General features: G+C 39.6%; 2 protein-coding genes across 3 annotated transcripts in view; both read right to left on the reverse strand.

Annotated features, from left to right (window-relative positions):
• Window positions 1-14,401, reverse strand: part of Rip11 (Rab11 interacting protein) — a 50,869-nt gene extending 36,468 nt beyond the window's left edge. For both annotated transcript variants that reach the window (XM_065216797.1, XM_065216798.1), the window contains exon 1: window positions 13,706-14,401. In XM_065216797.1, the coding sequence (XP_065072869.1) occupies window positions 13,706-13,736 (31 nt within the window). In that variant the 5' untranslated portion in view covers window positions 13,737-14,401. The remainder of the gene's footprint in view (window positions 1-13,705) is intronic.
• LOC135697194 (uncharacterized) overlaps window positions 1-17,313 on the reverse strand; it is a 257,147-nt gene that overhangs the window by 122,410 nt on the left and 117,424 nt on the right. The window lies entirely within an intron of this gene.

The following is a 17,313-nucleotide window of genomic DNA, read 5'->3' on the forward strand; positions in this document are numbered from 1 at the left end:
TTCTAGATCGCAGTTTTCAAAAACCTCTCATTACTGTGGAACGAAGAAAATTATCCCAGATGGAAAGATCACGGATATAAAACAAAATTTGAATGCGTCTAGGTCTAAAAATCTCGATCGTGAAAAATTAGGGATTTAGGGATGGATTTTAGAGTTTTGGACAAAGGGGTAAGTCACTCAGCACATTGTGCCGAAACTAGATTCGGCACAGCTTGGGCACATCCATTGGCACATCTTCGGCACAATTTCGTAGGCATTGGATCATTTTAAATAAAATGAGAGCACTGCTAGACAATTGTCATTGAAGTTGTTCACAACTTTATGTACTGTTTAACTGTATATTCAGTAACATCCTCTAATTGAATATACCAGAGGAACTCAGACCAGCAGTTAAAATATGGATCTAAATACGAAATGTAGGTTCTAGAGTGGGCTCAAGAGACAGAGGCAGTTAATTAGACCTCATTAATACCCTAATTCAAATAATAATTATTATTATCTCTATTTAGGAGATTTTCAGCCGCAGGCTGGTTCATCTCCGATCAATACAAATAATGCTGCAACTCACACCAAACAAACTACAGAAGTCTATTCATCATCCTCTATAGTCGATCTTGAACCATGTTCCCCACCGGTTCCAACTCTTACCGGCCGCTAATAGACCGTTGCTTTTCACATCACGAAAGGCTAGGTTTCTGTTCTGACTTTGAGGGCATTATAAAACCCTAAAACACAGAACTTTTATTATCCTATGAACACAAAATAACAAAATTTCGCACACCCGCCACTTCCCGCGTCATCCTCAATCCGATTTATCCCTGCGATTTCAAACAAAACATTCAAGGTGGCAGAAATACCGGGTTGCCGGGATGGGTATTTCACAAACAATCGCAGCTTGCTCTATGACCGGCACAATCGGCACACCTGCGGCACACTGACAAAAAAGATGACCCAGGATTGGTGTGCGGAGTGACCTACCCCTTGGTTTTGGATCATTTTTTTTTGGCCTAAAAATTCGAGATCTCTAACGCAACCAAATTGAGAAAATTGCAACCTGCGAAACCTCTACCAATTCGAGATCAAACAAATAAAAATATTAGTGATTTCGTCAGCATCAATTTTACAGTTAACATTACCGTCTGTTCGCAACTTTACTTGTCCGTCAGAATTTACACGCATTTTTAATGAATCTTTCTAACACACATTTTTTACTAAATCAATCTGTGATTTGATGTGAGTTTTTGAAGTAATTTTTTTTTTACTCTCAACATCGGTAGTAAAAAAGTGACTTTAGTGACTAAATTTTAAGGAATAGTGACTTTAGTGACCTTTTGATGAAAAAAGAGACTTTTTAGTGACTGGCTTGAAAATAGTGACCAAGTCACTAAAAAGTGACCTGCCACCAGCCCTGTTAAAATCATCGGATTTAGAGTGTTTTCATTCTTTTGGGTTGTTAAAATAATTAATTTATGGAAATCTCAACATACTAGCACATACTACGGTTTTTACAGTGATTTTACATGAATTCTAGAGGGGAAGGTTGGGCTCGCGATTGGGCGGCCAGTGAAACCCCTGCCATCAGAAAAATTAAAAGAGACATCTCCAGGTGGGCGGACCCACCGATACATCGAGACCAGGTCATAGTATCCCGACTTCGAACACATCATACAAACATCTCCCACAACTACCTTTCCATAGGATCTGTGATCTATGCCGAATTCCTCAAACGGTGGATCACATTATCTGCCACTGTCCGAAATACGAAGCACCAAGAACCCGCTACGACATCCCGGGAAGCATCAGCGATGCCCTCGGTAACGATTCTACCAGAATTACAACCCTTTTAGCCTTCCTGCGGGAAGCTGAGCTGTTAGATCTAATCTGATCACCTAACTCACCATCATCATCATCACCACCATACCAGATCACACTCGGAACCAGAATCTCACAACCAACCACCCACATCAGCAACTATACAGACCAACGCAACGAAAACTGAATTCTCCAACAAAATGACAGTATTAAGACAGCCACTAAGCAACTAAGGGACCCCTTTCGGAGCCCCACCCTCGGAGGTTCCCTTCCAGGGCCACCAAATTAAAAACTCCGTAGCTAAAAACTTTGTTTCCGGGGCCCCCCAAACTATGCTGTTAGGGTAATTTTCCTCTGGAATTCCCACCCCCCTCAAATAGGGGATTCCCCGTCTGGGATTCCCAGAGACGAACCAGCCCAAGGCTGAAAGTCTCTTTAATAAAGAAAAAAAAATGAATTCTAGATTTTAAGGGGGTAGCCCCGTAACGTGGGTAGATCACCTTTTCGTGGTACGTTACGGGATGTAAGATCTACCACCGATTCCTAGTCCTGACTACTTCAAACTAGGGGAACAGGATTTTTCAGTAATCAAAGAAAGACATCTTAGTCCTTGTTACTTTTTATGCCTTGTTGATAGTGACAAGACTCGGCTTTGTCTACCGAGGATGATCTTGAAACAAGGAAAAAATGAGTTAGTTGTCTTCATCTATGTGATTCCTAATCTTATATTCGTTGTTCCCTAGTTTGAAGTGGTTAAGACTAGGGTTCTGATGCGTGGTCATTATCGGTGTCATACCTTAATTTTGTTACTAAGGAATCCAATTTTGACTGAAAAAGGGGCGCGCCTTTGGAGGGTGTTTCAACACTCCGAAGGGTATAAATAGCGGGACCTTTCAATTAAAGTCGGATCCTTGCGATAAATGCTAGAGTGGCAACTGTGAAAAAATAGAATACTTCATCATTTCTCAATAGTGATGGAGTAATACGACATGCACTGAACTAAGGACACGGGATATACTACAATAGATCAATTTACTGGTCGCAGTAGTGTTAGGTCCCGAACAGAGGAAAAAAAAGAGGGGGTACCCAATGAAAAAAAAAACTCCTGAACGAGGGGTGAGACAACGAGATATCGTTTTCCAATATTCTAAAAAAAAAGTTCCTCAAGTCATTTTCTACAAAAAAAAACTCTTGGGCGGCAATGTCGTAACATGCTTTAGGTCGACCGACATCGGGACAACATACCAAACTTCATAAAGAGGGCGGTATCAGAAAATTAGGACGTGTTAGGATATAGGTATGTTCAGGACTTTTACTCAGAGGTCTACAAGAAAGTCAAATATGGTCAACTTTCTCAGTTGTAGAAAAAAAAGTTTCGATTTGCTGCACAGTGTTATTGTTTAATTTTTCAATTGTGGGGTTTAGAAGGAAAGGGGTGTAAGTGACTTTGATCGACTCACGCTTTTGATAGCCGCAGCTTTATAAACAGATTTTGCGCTATTTCTGCCACATAGTTTGATAAAGGAGGTTCTCATCTAGCATCCAGAATAGCACACGAATCAAGGAATGTGTTTGCAGCTGAATTATTAACGAAAGAGCAAGTCGGTGAAGAGAATCGATCAAAGTCACTTACACCCTTTTGCTTCTAAACCCCTCAATTGATTTTATGCCTATGAAAAATCATTTATGAGAAAAGCGGAAATACTATTTAATTTCAATGATTTCAATTTTCAATTAGAGCGTTCTAAACTACATTCATACAAATAAAAAAATCTGAATATTAATGGAATTTTCGACTTTTTCCCGTATTTCTCCCGATATTTTTTAATTCTCAACTTTTGCGCGCATTTCTCGAACGGGTGGTTACTCTAGATTATTAAATTCTTGGCCTCTGTTATTTTGGGCCTCCCTTAGCTCAGTCGGTAAAGGCACAGCTACAAAGCAAGACCATGCTGGAGGTGGCTGGGTCAATTTCCGGTCCCGGTCCAGGAATTTTTCGGATTAGAAAATTTCGCGACTTCCCTGGGTATAAAGAGTATGATTGTACTTGTCACACAATTATACTAATGCAAAAATGGTACAGGCATCGAAAGTTCTCAATTAATAGCTGTGGAAGTACATCTAGAACACTAAGTTGAAAGCACGCAATAAGCTAATGTACGATAAGCGATAAGCAATAAGCTTGAAATGCGAAAAAGAAGAAAAAGTTACTAGGTGGGGTGGAATGTAACCTCCTTACCTCGATACACTTATTCCAGCGATTTCATGACTGGAACTTCATGATCTCGTCCGAAAAGTAATTTTTCGGAAGGTCTGCAAAATACTCCTCCACGGCGTCGATGATTTCCTCACGTGAGCTGATTTTTTTTTTATTGATGAGCCATCTTTTGAGGTTTGGGAAGAGATAATAGCAACAATCAATACGAAACTAACGATTTTAAATTGGCTCACTACTTGACTAGCCTATTGGTCCCAAGCAAATCGATTAACGTACCCTATTCTAGTCGAAATTCTAGTACTACACTATGTTTGTTTTGGTTCGCTATGAATGTTTGACAGATAAAATGAGGGGTTCGTGGATTTTCCTATGTTTCGAAGGGTGCATCGATTAGCTTTGGACCGAAGATAGTACCAGAGCTGAGCCAAAAAGTTGAGCACGTTTCTTCAGAACATTCTGGTCTTAGAGTTACCTCTATGATAATAGTCTGAGGACATTGATTTTAGCTGTGGTTGCGATGCTCATATGCGCCGGCGCATTTTCTTGCAAAAACATTTTTTTTTCGCTTCATGTGAAGCCGTTTTGCAGCGATTTCGGCCTTCAATCGCTCCAATAATGCACAGTAATACCATAGAGGTAACTCTAAGACTAGTAGGTCCCGAAGAAACGTGCTCAAATTTTTAGCTCAGCTCTGGTACTCTCTTCGGTCCCAAGCTAATTGATTCACCCCTCGAAACATAGGAAAAACCAATAACCCCTCATTTTATCTGTCGAACTTTCATAGCTAATCAAAACAAACATTTCGTAGTACTAGAATTTCGACTAGAATGGGGTACGTTAATCGATTTGCTTGGGACCAATAGGCTAGTCAAGTAGTGAGCCAATTTAAAAACGTTAGTTTCGTATTGATTGTTGGTAATACTCGCTGTTGATGGTTTTTCCTTTTTCGAGGTAGTTCACGAAGAGTATGCCATGACAATCCCAGAAAACCAACGCCATAACCTTTCCGGCCCATCGAGCCTCCCTCGGCCGCTTTGGAGCACTCGTGCCGGCTTCAGTCCATTGCCGGGCACTCATTCTGTTCTCTGGGCTGTAATAGTGGATTCAGGTTTCATCAAAAGTTACCCATCGACGCCAAAAGTTCGCCCGATTCCGCATCAGCAAGTCCAAACACTCTTTCGAAGTGCTCTTGCGTTCGTGTTTTTGGTCAGGAGTGAGCTTCGCGGCACTACTGCGCGGCAGGATAACTTTTTCATATGCATATGTGCGCTCAGTACTAATCTTTGCGGTATCTGCTAGCTCGCGCACCTTCACTTTCCGGTCAGCCAACACCATTTCATGTTTTTTGACATTGTCCTCTGTAACCGCATCGGAGGGCCTTTTCTTTTTGTTTCCTTCGCCGTTTTGGCTCTCAAAAAATAATGTTTTATGAGAGAACGAAAATCGTTTTTATCCATACTCAACATGATGCCAAACACGTCAACAACAATCAGCTGTCAAAACAAAACTAAAGACAGTATCGCACTGAAATTTGGCATCTCTGCCTAGATATGAACGGACTACAAGCAGGGCTGGTAGCGATCAATGCTGTCAAAAATAGTGATTTTAGTGACCTTGTTGAAGAAATAAGTGACCAGATAGTGACTTTTAGTTGTAAAAAAGTGACTAAAAAGTGACCAAAGGGAAGAAAATTAGTCGTTCTGATGGCATACCAAATAAATGTTTGATTTTTTAGACTTATTCAATTAGATTCCCATAAACACTTAAATATGTACGATAGAAACCTTTAAAGCTAGAGATTCAATAGTTTTTTTTTTGTTCTAGTTCTAGAATATGCATATTCCCACAACACTTCAAGAAATTTTAAAGAATCTGGAGTAAAATTCCTTGCACAGTTTTAAAGCTCATGGAATTTTATTATAATTTCTAAGGACCTCATTCCACGGGAGTTCAGGGAAAAAAATCTATGAGAAAAACATCACCTGCAATCTGCTTTCATGGTACTTCTGATGAATTTTAGACTTGATTTGAAGCCTAAGCCTAAGATTGTAAACTCAAAGCAATTTTTTCATGAGAAATCTCCGTTGAATATGGAATTAACTATTCTGAGGTCTTCATAACTACTTGAAAGTTCCCAAAATATTCCTGAATTTAATTAAACTGTCTTGAAGTTCTTTTGTAATTTTAGAAACTAGCCTGATGCAAAAAATTTATCGCAATACTTAATTTTTTTAACTTCTCTAAACTTTTTCGGACTTCCTAAAGTTTCCACAATTCTCCTGACGATCATGAATCTTTTCTAAAGTGCTAAATATTCACTGAATTTCTCGAAACTTTTTTTTTTAATTTATGTAATTTCCCTGCTCTGGAATATCTCTGCTCTGAGAATATCTGTTCTTTGTTGAAGTTTTTTTGTTTGTTTCTAGTTTTATTAGCTAGATCAATATTTTTCTCGAAGTTCTCGAAACTTCTCTAAAGTGTTTGCAGTTCTCATGAAGCTTGTTGTACTATCATGAATTTAATTGAACTGTTCTAAAAATGTTTGAGCTTGCGTGAACTTCTGGACTTATGTGAAAACCTCAATAATTTTCTTAACATCTCTAAAGTTCTCTGAAAATCTGGGAACTTCTTGAAATTTCCCACTAATTTAGTGAAACTAATGGAACTGAACTCCCCTGAAATTCCCTTTGTTTTTGGGGCTATACTAAATTTATTTGAGATGCTCCCGAAATGTCCATAAAATTTCCTGAAATTCTCGGAATTTTCCTTAAGTTCCATAGACTTTTATGAAGTTCTCCGAAATGTTTCTGCAGATCTTTGTACTTCTGTGAAGTTTTCGAAGTTATTCTGAAATTTCAGGAACCTCGTTAGGCTTCCGCAACGAAATAATTAAAATAGTTCTATGATTTTCACTGAAGTTCTCAAGATTTGTCTGAAGTTCAAATAATCGAAACTAAATCTTAACTTCTTCAATAGTCTAGAGTTTCCTGATGTTTTTAAAACTGCCCAAAATATTTCTCAATTTCCATAAAATTCTCTTGACTGCCCTGCCTTTGTATTGTTTTTAAAAGAACCTACCATTTTACTGAAATTGATTTAATGGCAATTTTCCTTAAGTTTTATAAAGCTTTTAAACGGTCGCGGAGCTTTGGCTTAAATCACTAATTTTCCCTGCAAGAAGTTTTCTATGCTTGCTTAATTTCTCTAAATTGATCAAATGTTCCGGTAAATTTTTTGATATATATTTATAATTCCCTGAAGCTTCTTAAGAATATCCAATAATTCTAAGGAACTCTTTGTAAGTAGCTGCAAATTTCCTTAAGTTAATATGATTTTTCTGATGTTATCTGATCATCCTCGAAGTACTCGGAACTTCACTGAATATAATTAAACAATCTAAAAATATCTAAAATTCTTAGAAGCTCTCTGGAATTTTTTTGAAAATATCGGTGCTTGCTAAAAGTTCTCGCCTTTCTTTAATTAATGGAACTTCGTTGATGTTCTCTAATCAACTTAGCTTAACTTTCGAATTTTCTTTAGATCTTGAAATTTCCATGATATAACATCCTTGAAATACTCTCACATTTTCCGGATGTTCATATAATTTTTATTGCGTACCAGAAATTTTCTCAGAGCAAACAGAAGTTTCCGGAAATTCCGGTTTCTGCAATTTCCTTGATTTTTTTGAACTGCCCTTTAATTCTCTGATCTGTCTTGATGTTCTCGGAGTTTCCCTAAAACTCTCAACCCTAATGAAGATCTCGGTTCTGCTTTAAAATAAATGGAATTCTCGTAAACACCTTTAAACTTCCCTGGAATTATCTGGATTTCTGTCAAGTTCCTTGAAATATTTCTGAAGTTTTCATAAACTTTCTGGAGGTCTCTGAACTGAATCTTTCGGAACATCTTATGGGTTCTCGATTTAATTTCAGCACCTCATGGAACTATCCTGAATTTGTCTAAGTTTACGCTTATAGATTTTTAACCAATTCAATAGTCTGGGCTAATAATAAGTAATAAACAATAAGTAAAGAAATAACAGATATCAAATATTTCGTGCAAATAATTAAACACTTTTTTCATCATTGAGAACAATACTCCTTTCTGGTTAGTTGAGGGAACAGTAATGTTTTGCTGGTTTGGTTCAGCGTTTGACGATTCGTTTGGTTCTTCCTGCTTCAGTCTATGCGTGTCTCTGCCTAGTATGTGTTGTTCTGTAACTCAATACCCCTATTCCATGTTCCCTTGAATATCGAGTAAGGGAGAAGACTGTATTCTTTTAATGAATTAGTCTATAAAAAAAAGAACGTTGGAGCAATTGGCCACTCATTTTTTTAATGCAAGTTGTTTTAATAAGTGAATATTTTGTTTTACAAAGCCCAACTAATTATATACAACTAACTTCTTTTCAGACACAATCAATGTTACAATCTGCGATTTTCAAGTTATGATTTTACGAAAAATTCATATGTGAAAACACAAACGCTCTTTTGAAATATTAGTCTAGAGACAAAAGGGTCTCTTGACCTGTGGAAAAAACCAATCACGCATATACCGAATTTGTTTATTATCCAAGTAATATAGTCGCTATATTCATAGTCTGATGGATAGAATCTCGGGAACCAATTGAGCTGTCAAATAGCGGAACCAATCGAGCAAATCATGACCAACAACAGAAAAGAGCACATCAGCTATTGCAAGAAAGTTTCGGAAACCGTTTTCTCGTGACTCAAGGCTCGCCTACACAAACTAACACCATCTTTAGGTTGGGGAAAGTTCCCCTATCTGATGATGCTGGTAATTTGCGTTCGATTGGCGAGGAAAGAGTAATCAACGTTTTGTTTATAAAAGTTGATAGTACCTTTTCAATTGTTGGAATATATTGAATTAGGTCCGCTTTTTGATAGGTCGAAGTTCTATCCGCCAGACTATTAATATAGCGACTATAGTGCGTACCCGAGCTTATTGTTAGTGCGAATCTCAACCCGAGCCAGGCAACAACCCGACCCAATCTTTAAACCGATCCAGGTTGGAACTGAATAGAAAAAACAAATCGACAGTGATCATGCATAAGGGCCTATACGCGATGATCGATTCCCTTCGTCGATTTTCTCTTTTGTTAATAACTCGCTAGATTTAACGTTTCTCGGTGCGTTTGCTGTTGCTTTTGATAGCCAAATACAACCTGTTACTACTCTGCATTGAACAAATTCTAGAAAATTGTTTCGCTTAGCTGTAGCCAGGCATGGAAAATCATTTGCATTCATTTCATACATTCATTTACATTCATTTGCCTCTAACTTTTTTCATCAACAGCATTCCGCAAAATGATGTATAGAGCTTTTGTAGGTTTTGTTATTTTAGCTACAAGTTTAGCTCATAACTCAAATCTGTATCTTTTTTGCATCATGAACTAGAGCGGGCAGAACTTGTTACTGTTTTTCAGTGAATGTAAAATAAACTAACCGAAAAACAGTAGTGGCTTCTGTTCGCTCTGCTTCGTCATGCATAAGAGATACGGATTTGACTTGTTAACAAAAGTTGTAGCTAATAACAAAATCTAAAAAAGCTCGATACATCATTTTGCGGAATGCTATTGAAGAAAAAAGTTAGAGGCGAATGAATGTAAATGAATGCACGAAATGAATGCAAATGATTTTCCATGCCTGGCTGTAGCAATGCAAAGAGAAAATCGATGAAGAGAATCGATCATCGCGTATTCGCCCTTATGCATGCTCACTGTCGAAATTCGCTAATATGTACTGAAGACATGTCTGTTGGATCCCAGCCATCCAACCAGAGCAACCTTTGAATTAAATATTTGTCACCTGACGATTGATTCCGAATTAGGCTTCCAATAAAGATAGACTTGTTAGATTGATCGCAGCAGGCCGCGCTTGAAAACTGACGTGATTTTCTTTTGCTGCGTATTTTTCTTCAGCGAATTAAATATTTAGTTTCAAGTGTTCATAAAGTTATCATTTAGTGATATATCGTGTTTTGACTGTGTTTGCCTTGAGTGACTCGTTTGACCTAGAATCTAACCTCCAAAATCTACGACGCAGCTTCAGTTTCATTGTTCGGTGTCGAAAATTGCTTCCCGGGAGCTCCGAGTTCAGATGCCACATTTTCGACGTGTAGTTCTGTTCTATTGAGATATTCGTCACCGTGGGCGAGTTTGAACCCGGTCCGGGATTAGCCCGGGAACATGTAATGTGTCCGTCGCCATTTTTGGTTTTGGTGACGCGAACCTCTTCCCAGTTGACCATGGCAATGCAAGACAATTTGTGTTTGTTGAAGGAAGTATTACGACAAAGGTGAATCACGAAATGAGATGCAAAGCGTAGAGAAAAACAAAACTACGGAACCCATGGATGTGCAGGATCAAATTAACATGGTAAGACCAGTCCAAATACTTTTCACAATAAAAAAAAAACAAACTAAATACGTGTCAGGATCAAAAGAACATTTTGAAACTGGAAGTGTGTGTGTAATACTAATATCCAATTGATAGAGGTAATACATACATGCGGGGCTTATTGTAAGTGAAAGTAACCTCGGAATGGGCGTGACAGACATTCTGAAATGGATTGCTGGACTGCAATAGAGCTGTCACCTTCTAAATCTCGGACTAAAGCTGTCTACAATGACCATATATGCGACATTGTAGAGATAGTTCTTCCATAATAACTATATCGGCCAGTGGGGTTAGAGGGAATACACACATACACACACACAATAAAGATAGACTTGTTACAACCACTCAAGATCATTTTATTCCGAAAGTACCGGACTTAACAATTGGCGACGAGGATATAACAACCAGAAGCGATGGCAGGTCTTCAGGAAGCAATTTTCAAGATGGCGGCGCTCCTACAGAAGCTAGCGGAACAAGCTCAAACCGTTAGTAACCCAGAGAAAACACTTGAGGCCTTGGTAACGAATATCAGTGAGTTTTCGCTCGACCCGGAAAATGGAATTACCTTCGAGAAGTGGTACAGCCGGTACGCATTTTATTCGGATGCCAAGAACCTGGAAGCTGCGGCCAAAGTACGACTGCTTCTGAGGAAGTTGGATACACCGTCACACACCTGGTACACTAATTACTTTCTGCCGTAGCACCACATCCAGAGACAAGAAGAAACAGAATGACGCTTTCAACCAAAAGCACGGCGCAGTCCAGAGAGGTTTTCAGCAATCGTAATCGAGAAGATAGGAACCGTCATGTGTTTCTTAAAGATCAACATTGTCTGATACGGTCGCACATCAACCACCTGAAGACTCGCGTTCTAGAAATCAGTCCAATAGTTCATCCGACATCGCTTTCGATATTCTTCGATGGCTTCGATGGTGGTTCCAACTTACGATATACCTCAAAAGGATCCTACAGCTCCACATGAAGAAGCACTCCAGTTTGACGAACCACTTCCGAAAAATCCAGACGCTTCCAATCTGACGGATGACTTGTCGGAAAATGAAGGTACCAATAATGAGGAATCCGAAGATGAACAGGAACCAACGACAACTGAAGTAGAAGAACCACCAATCCTGGAAAGAGGTCGACGTATGATCCAACTTCCGGCCCGGTGCAAGCCCTGTTGGATCATGAAACCTTAAGGGGGTAATGTTGGATCCTAGCAATCATTGGACACGCAATCCAATCAGAGCAACCTTTGAATTAAATGTTTCCCACCTGAAAATTGATTTCGAATTAGACTTCCAATAAAGATAGACTTGTTACAGATCATTTTATTCCGGAAGTTTGAAAGTTTCATCCAAATCGGAGAAGGACTCATTTGGCACAACATTCGTTCGCTTGTTGCATTTTTGGAGGTGGGGGTTAAACGGTCAACCGTTGGGGCAAAAAGGGCATTCAAGTGTAAGGTTGGTAATAGCATTTTCGATTATTATTTGGTGGTGAAATAGCTTAAAGTGATGTCTTAGGAACTGAGTAGCATGTTTGAAATGCATTAAAAAAGCCTTAGCCTAAAAGGTCCAGAATAATTAAACCAAATTTTGATATAAATTATTTACTACTCATATTTACTGGTGTCTAATTTGAACTCGCTGCATAATACAGCTGAGAATACTCTTGACAAATTCATCATCACGGTGCACGGTTGCAAGCGGTTAAAACGGGGAGGGCAACCAGTATAGCCGGGCAGAAACTAGTGCAACACAAATTGCCGCGCGTGGACGACATGCATACACAAAAACAACTTCACACATAGAGGCTAGCATACCGAGTTGGTGAGGCTATTTATGTTGTAACATGACATCATTAATGCCGTAGTAGCCGAAGATCGCACTAGTAGACTAGCAACAACAACATAACGATGCCTAAGTGGGGCATGCCGGGGGAGGTGCCTAACATCATCGCCACGATCATTCGACGGTTTCCTGGAATAGGAAAGTAGGGAACCAGTGCACATTTTTACACGTGATAGTCATTTATCACTAAGTAGGTAGATATAAGTACCCACATACTTTTCTCGTACTACGCTATGTTCGACCACGCGTCGATGCATTTTCCTTGCCATGTTCGCTGCTCCGTTGATCAGGGGACAACGGATTTCATTTACCTACTGGCCAAATTGTGGTTCACGAACAGGTTCTTCTAGGCTCTGTAGCGAGTGTTTTGCCGGCTCTCAACTTTTAAGCATTCCTACAACAATTTCTATGTCATCCAATGTTTGAATTTGTATATTGTGAGGCAAGCACAATGATATTCTATGCACAGGAAAGGCGAGAAAATTTCCAACCCGACCTCGCCCGGACCGGGAATTGAATCCGCCGCCCCTGGCTTGTAATACCGTGCCATTACGGACTAGAATATCGGATGCCCATTCACCAAGTGGCCTACAAACAGGTGATTGATAATTATTCTGAACAATAATAAGTAATTTGATATTTTTCTTTAATTTACAAAATTATTACCAATCCATGCCTTTGTCATGCTTCTTTTATAATGAACTATCTATACAACTTTTTCTTAGAGTAGACTAAAAACAAACCCAGAGTCGTAGAATGTTGTAGGTTCGATTTATGTTGTATGTTTGGTCTAGAACCTTGAACATTAAATGTTCAAGGTTCTAGACTAAACACACAATAGGAATGGGACAAACAAGTTATAGTTTTGATTTTTTTGAAGCCAGATAGAATCTCTGAAGTATAAGTTTTTTTTTAATTTTTAGTAAGGGGATTTTTGGCCACGGGCTACTTTATATCCGATGAAGTCTAAGTTGTTGTTAGTTTAGTTTTCTGTATTATCGAGACTTACAGTCGTGGGCTGGTTCGCCTCCTTCAAGTTGTTGATATTTTTAAATTTTTTTTAACCCAAAGGATTTTGAACATTTTCAATGTTTGAAGGTTTGAATTATTACACATTTCCAAGAGTCATCTTGTGTGTGAGTATGGTATTTGCAGTTTAATACGGAAATATTGCATTTGAAGAGTGTATTTTGGAATAACGTTTATACAAATCGATCGCAGTCACAGGTATGGTATGTTTGTAAGCAAACAAAGTTGTCATTAACAATATTATAAAATTGATAATGACAATTTTGTTTGCCTACAAACAACCCATACCTGTAGCTGGGATCGCTTTGTTTAAGTGTTATTCCAAAATACAATCTTCAAAACCAAAGGTCATCGATGACTAATCAGATTACTCACCAGTGACTTGAATATGCGTTGGACTCCACATCTTGCGCTACGATTTCCCTGTCGGTTTCTTATTCCTGGACGGTTCACCGTACTGGATCAGTTCCTTCCAGAGGAAAACCACACCAATCTCTCTAGTTAACCACAAAAATCTTCTCCGACCATTCAACAGGTACTACACAAAGGCACTTGCACTTAAATTTCTCATTCGAAAACCGATTTACAGATGGATTTTTGTCGATAATTTTCACTGACTACGTAGCAGCACCACGGTATGGGTTTCACTCTCTTATTACTTCTCTGTTGTGCTGCAGCCGAGCAAAAACAGCAACAGCAGCTAGAGACGTGTAAATACGATGGGAGATTTTCACCGCTCACTCTTTGCCAAATGGCCAGTCAACCATTCAGCCTTCCCGTTTCAGCAGTAGGGTATCTCGTCTCGAATTTTATCTTCCACTGACTTCTCCCTAATCCTACAGTCGCAATTCCTCACTGGCCACAATCAATGCATTCTGGGCGACAGAAACAAATTCCTTTGGGACGATTACATGACACGAAGTCCCGAAAGCAAATAATGAGTCATAAGCTCATAATTGAAATGTGTAAAACAATGAGAATATTAATATCACGGGACTGGACGGCGACTCGCGGAAAAATAAAGCTAACAAAATACTTTCCAAATGCGAACGGACTGAAGTGACGAATCGAACTGTGGTGGCCAGTCAAAACTCAAAAAGAGACATCATCAGCAGAAGAGCAGCGCACAAAAGAATTTATCTGGCCATTTTCGACACACAACTACATAAACAATAACACGTCATTTTTTGCCAGGGTACTTTAGTAGGGTAGGAAGATACGCTTAGCAAGTAAGCGTCGTTCAAATATTACGTAACTGATGAATGTTTATTTACCTGCGACCCAATCGAAAATTTATGTTTTTTTGCTTCACGTCGTGCTTAGGAAGTTTAATCTAAACCGTTTGTGGAACATTTCTATCATTTGGGTTCGCAAGGTATTTTCTTTTTTATTAAGGAAGGTCGGTGGAATATTGAGGTTATCTCAAAAGGCCTCTAAAACCAGCCATCTTGAAAAAAATTATGCAGATTCTAGTGCAGATTTCAAAACTTTGCAAAGATGATACACAAAGAAGAAGTATTAGCAACCTGTGAAAACTAACGATTTTAAATTGGTTCACTACTTGACTAGCCTATTGGTCCCAAGCAAATCGATTAACGTACCCCATTCTAGTCAAAATTCTAGTACTACACTATGTTTTTTTGATTCGCTATGAAAGTTTGACAGATAAAATGAGAGGTTCGTGGATTTTCCTATGCCTCGAGGGGTGCATCGATTAGCTTGGGACCGAAGATTGTTGTTTATTGTTTATTGAAAAATTCAACTGACAAATACTGTCTAAATGAATAAAACTTAAACTAAATAGTTACGGTCAACGGTACGGAAAAGGCCAAGTAGCCGATGACGAAACACGTCAGCTGATACATTGAAGTTGAACATATAAAAAAAGTTGTTGAATTGCCGGCTGATTGCTCGAATTGGCTCGTGTTGTGTATAATTCCGGCTCCGTGGTTCCAAAAACAGAAAGTCGCGTTGACGAAGAGACCTCTCAGGGGCATACATATTTAGTTGTGACAGCAGTGTTGGGCAGTCAATGTCACCTGTAAGCAGCTTTCCAGCGAACATAGCTTGAGCGACCGTCCGTCTCACCTCTAATGGCTCGATTCCCAGGAGACGGCAACGCTCCTCGTACGGTGGCAAGTTCGTTGGGTCACGCCAGTTGAGGAAACGAAGAGCATATCTCACAAACTTGCGTTGAACGGATTCAATTCTAGTGATCCAGCTAGCATGGAAAGGGCACCAAACAACTGAACTTGACTCCAATAAGGATCGCACAAGCGAGCAGTAAATAAGTGACCTGAGACATAGCGGGTCACGAAACTCGTCGGCAATTTTGAAAATAAAGCCCAATTGTCGATTAGCTCTGGAGATGATGTCAGTGTAGTGGATTCTGAAAGTGAGTCTGCAGTCCAAGGTAACTCCGAGATCCTTTATGTGCTCTACACGAGCAAGACAGCGTCCGTAGAGAACATAGTCAAACATGATTGGTTCAATTTTTCGGTGATATGAAATAATGTTACATTTTTCTATGCTTAGACTCATCAAATTTCTTGAGCACCAGTCAGCAAAAATACCTAACATATTCTGGAGATCCCAGCAGTCCGAGAGGCTTTTAATAATTTTGTAGATTTTCGTATCGTCTGCATAGAAAACGTGGCATCCTAATGGTATCAGCAAGGCGGCATCGTTTAAAAAGATCGAAAATAGTAGCGGTCCTAGGTTACTGCCTTGCGGGACTCCCGAGTTGTTTGAGAAAACATCCGATTCCGACGCGCCAATCTTGACATGTACATAGCGATTCACCAAGTAAGATCTGAACCAGTCCACAGCAGTTGACGAGATGCCAAGTATCTCCAGCTTGGCCAGCAAGATATTATGGTCCACCGTGTCAAATGCAGCTTTTAGATCTATATACGCAGTATCGACTTGCCATCCTGAATCCATGCATCGCAGACAGTTAGAAGTGAACTGCACCAGGTTCGTGGACACGGAGCGCTTCGGGTAGAAACCGTGTTGTTCTGTATCGATATAATTTTTGCAGCGTGCGAACAGAGCACCATTTATGATAATCTCGAACAGTTTTGAGCAGGCACACAGGGAGGTGATTCCACGATAATTTAGGACATTCCGTTTATCTCCTTTTTTGTGCACTGGGAACAGATAAGAAAGTTTCCAGCGGCAGGGGAACTCACATTGCTGTGCCGAGAGATTGAATAGCCTCGCAAGTGGAAGGCAGAGATTGGCTACACAACGTTTCAGAACTGATGACGGATTGCCGTCAGGTCCGGAGGCGAACGATAGCTTCAGTCTGCGTGTTGCGGCTATCACCATGTCTTCTGAAATGCGCGGAATAACGAAACTAAACACATCACGTGGCATCCCAACAGCAGCATCCAGCACTTGTGTTGGCTGTAGTATATGTGACATGGTAGTAATTAAAGAAAAATCAATTAACCTTCATTTGGTGTGAAGTCAGCTAATTGAATTTGGCAGCACTGAGCGTCGACGTACACGAATAGTTTATTGACAGATACGCACCGAGATTGGATTAAACTTGAGCTTCGGAATGCTCCGAATACACGAATATGATCCGTGCCTATGTAGTGGCCATCAAAGATCGGCTTCGAAACGACGAATGCATAAGATGCGAAGTGAGGGAGATGAAATAAAGAATTAGAATAAGCCTTTGGGTTGGAAGAGTGTGACACGATGTGTGAACTAGTCAATCGAGCCCGTTCAGACTAGCTCGCCATTCTGTTAACGATTTTTAAAGCGGACAGTCGCTAGTGTGGATCGCGGAAAAGTTTGGCTGGCGTCTCTTTTGACAGTGAACAATGGAAGAGGCTTGAAACCTCGACCAGTTCACGACATTGGCGAAGCGGAGAAATCGTTGAACACTTGCTTGAAATGACGAGCAAACAAGTCGCATTTTTCTCTTTCACTATTAGCCGAGTCATTCCCGAGAAACATGGAACAAGGCAATC

This window comes from Ochlerotatus camptorhynchus, unplaced genomic scaffold (genome assembly GCF_037179485.1).
Source record: "Ochlerotatus camptorhynchus isolate MF236.1 unplaced genomic scaffold, CSIRO-AGI_Acam_v1.1 ptg000067l, whole genome shotgun sequence".
NCBI lineage: Eukaryota > Metazoa > Arthropoda > Insecta > Diptera > Culicidae > Ochlerotatus > Ochlerotatus camptorhynchus.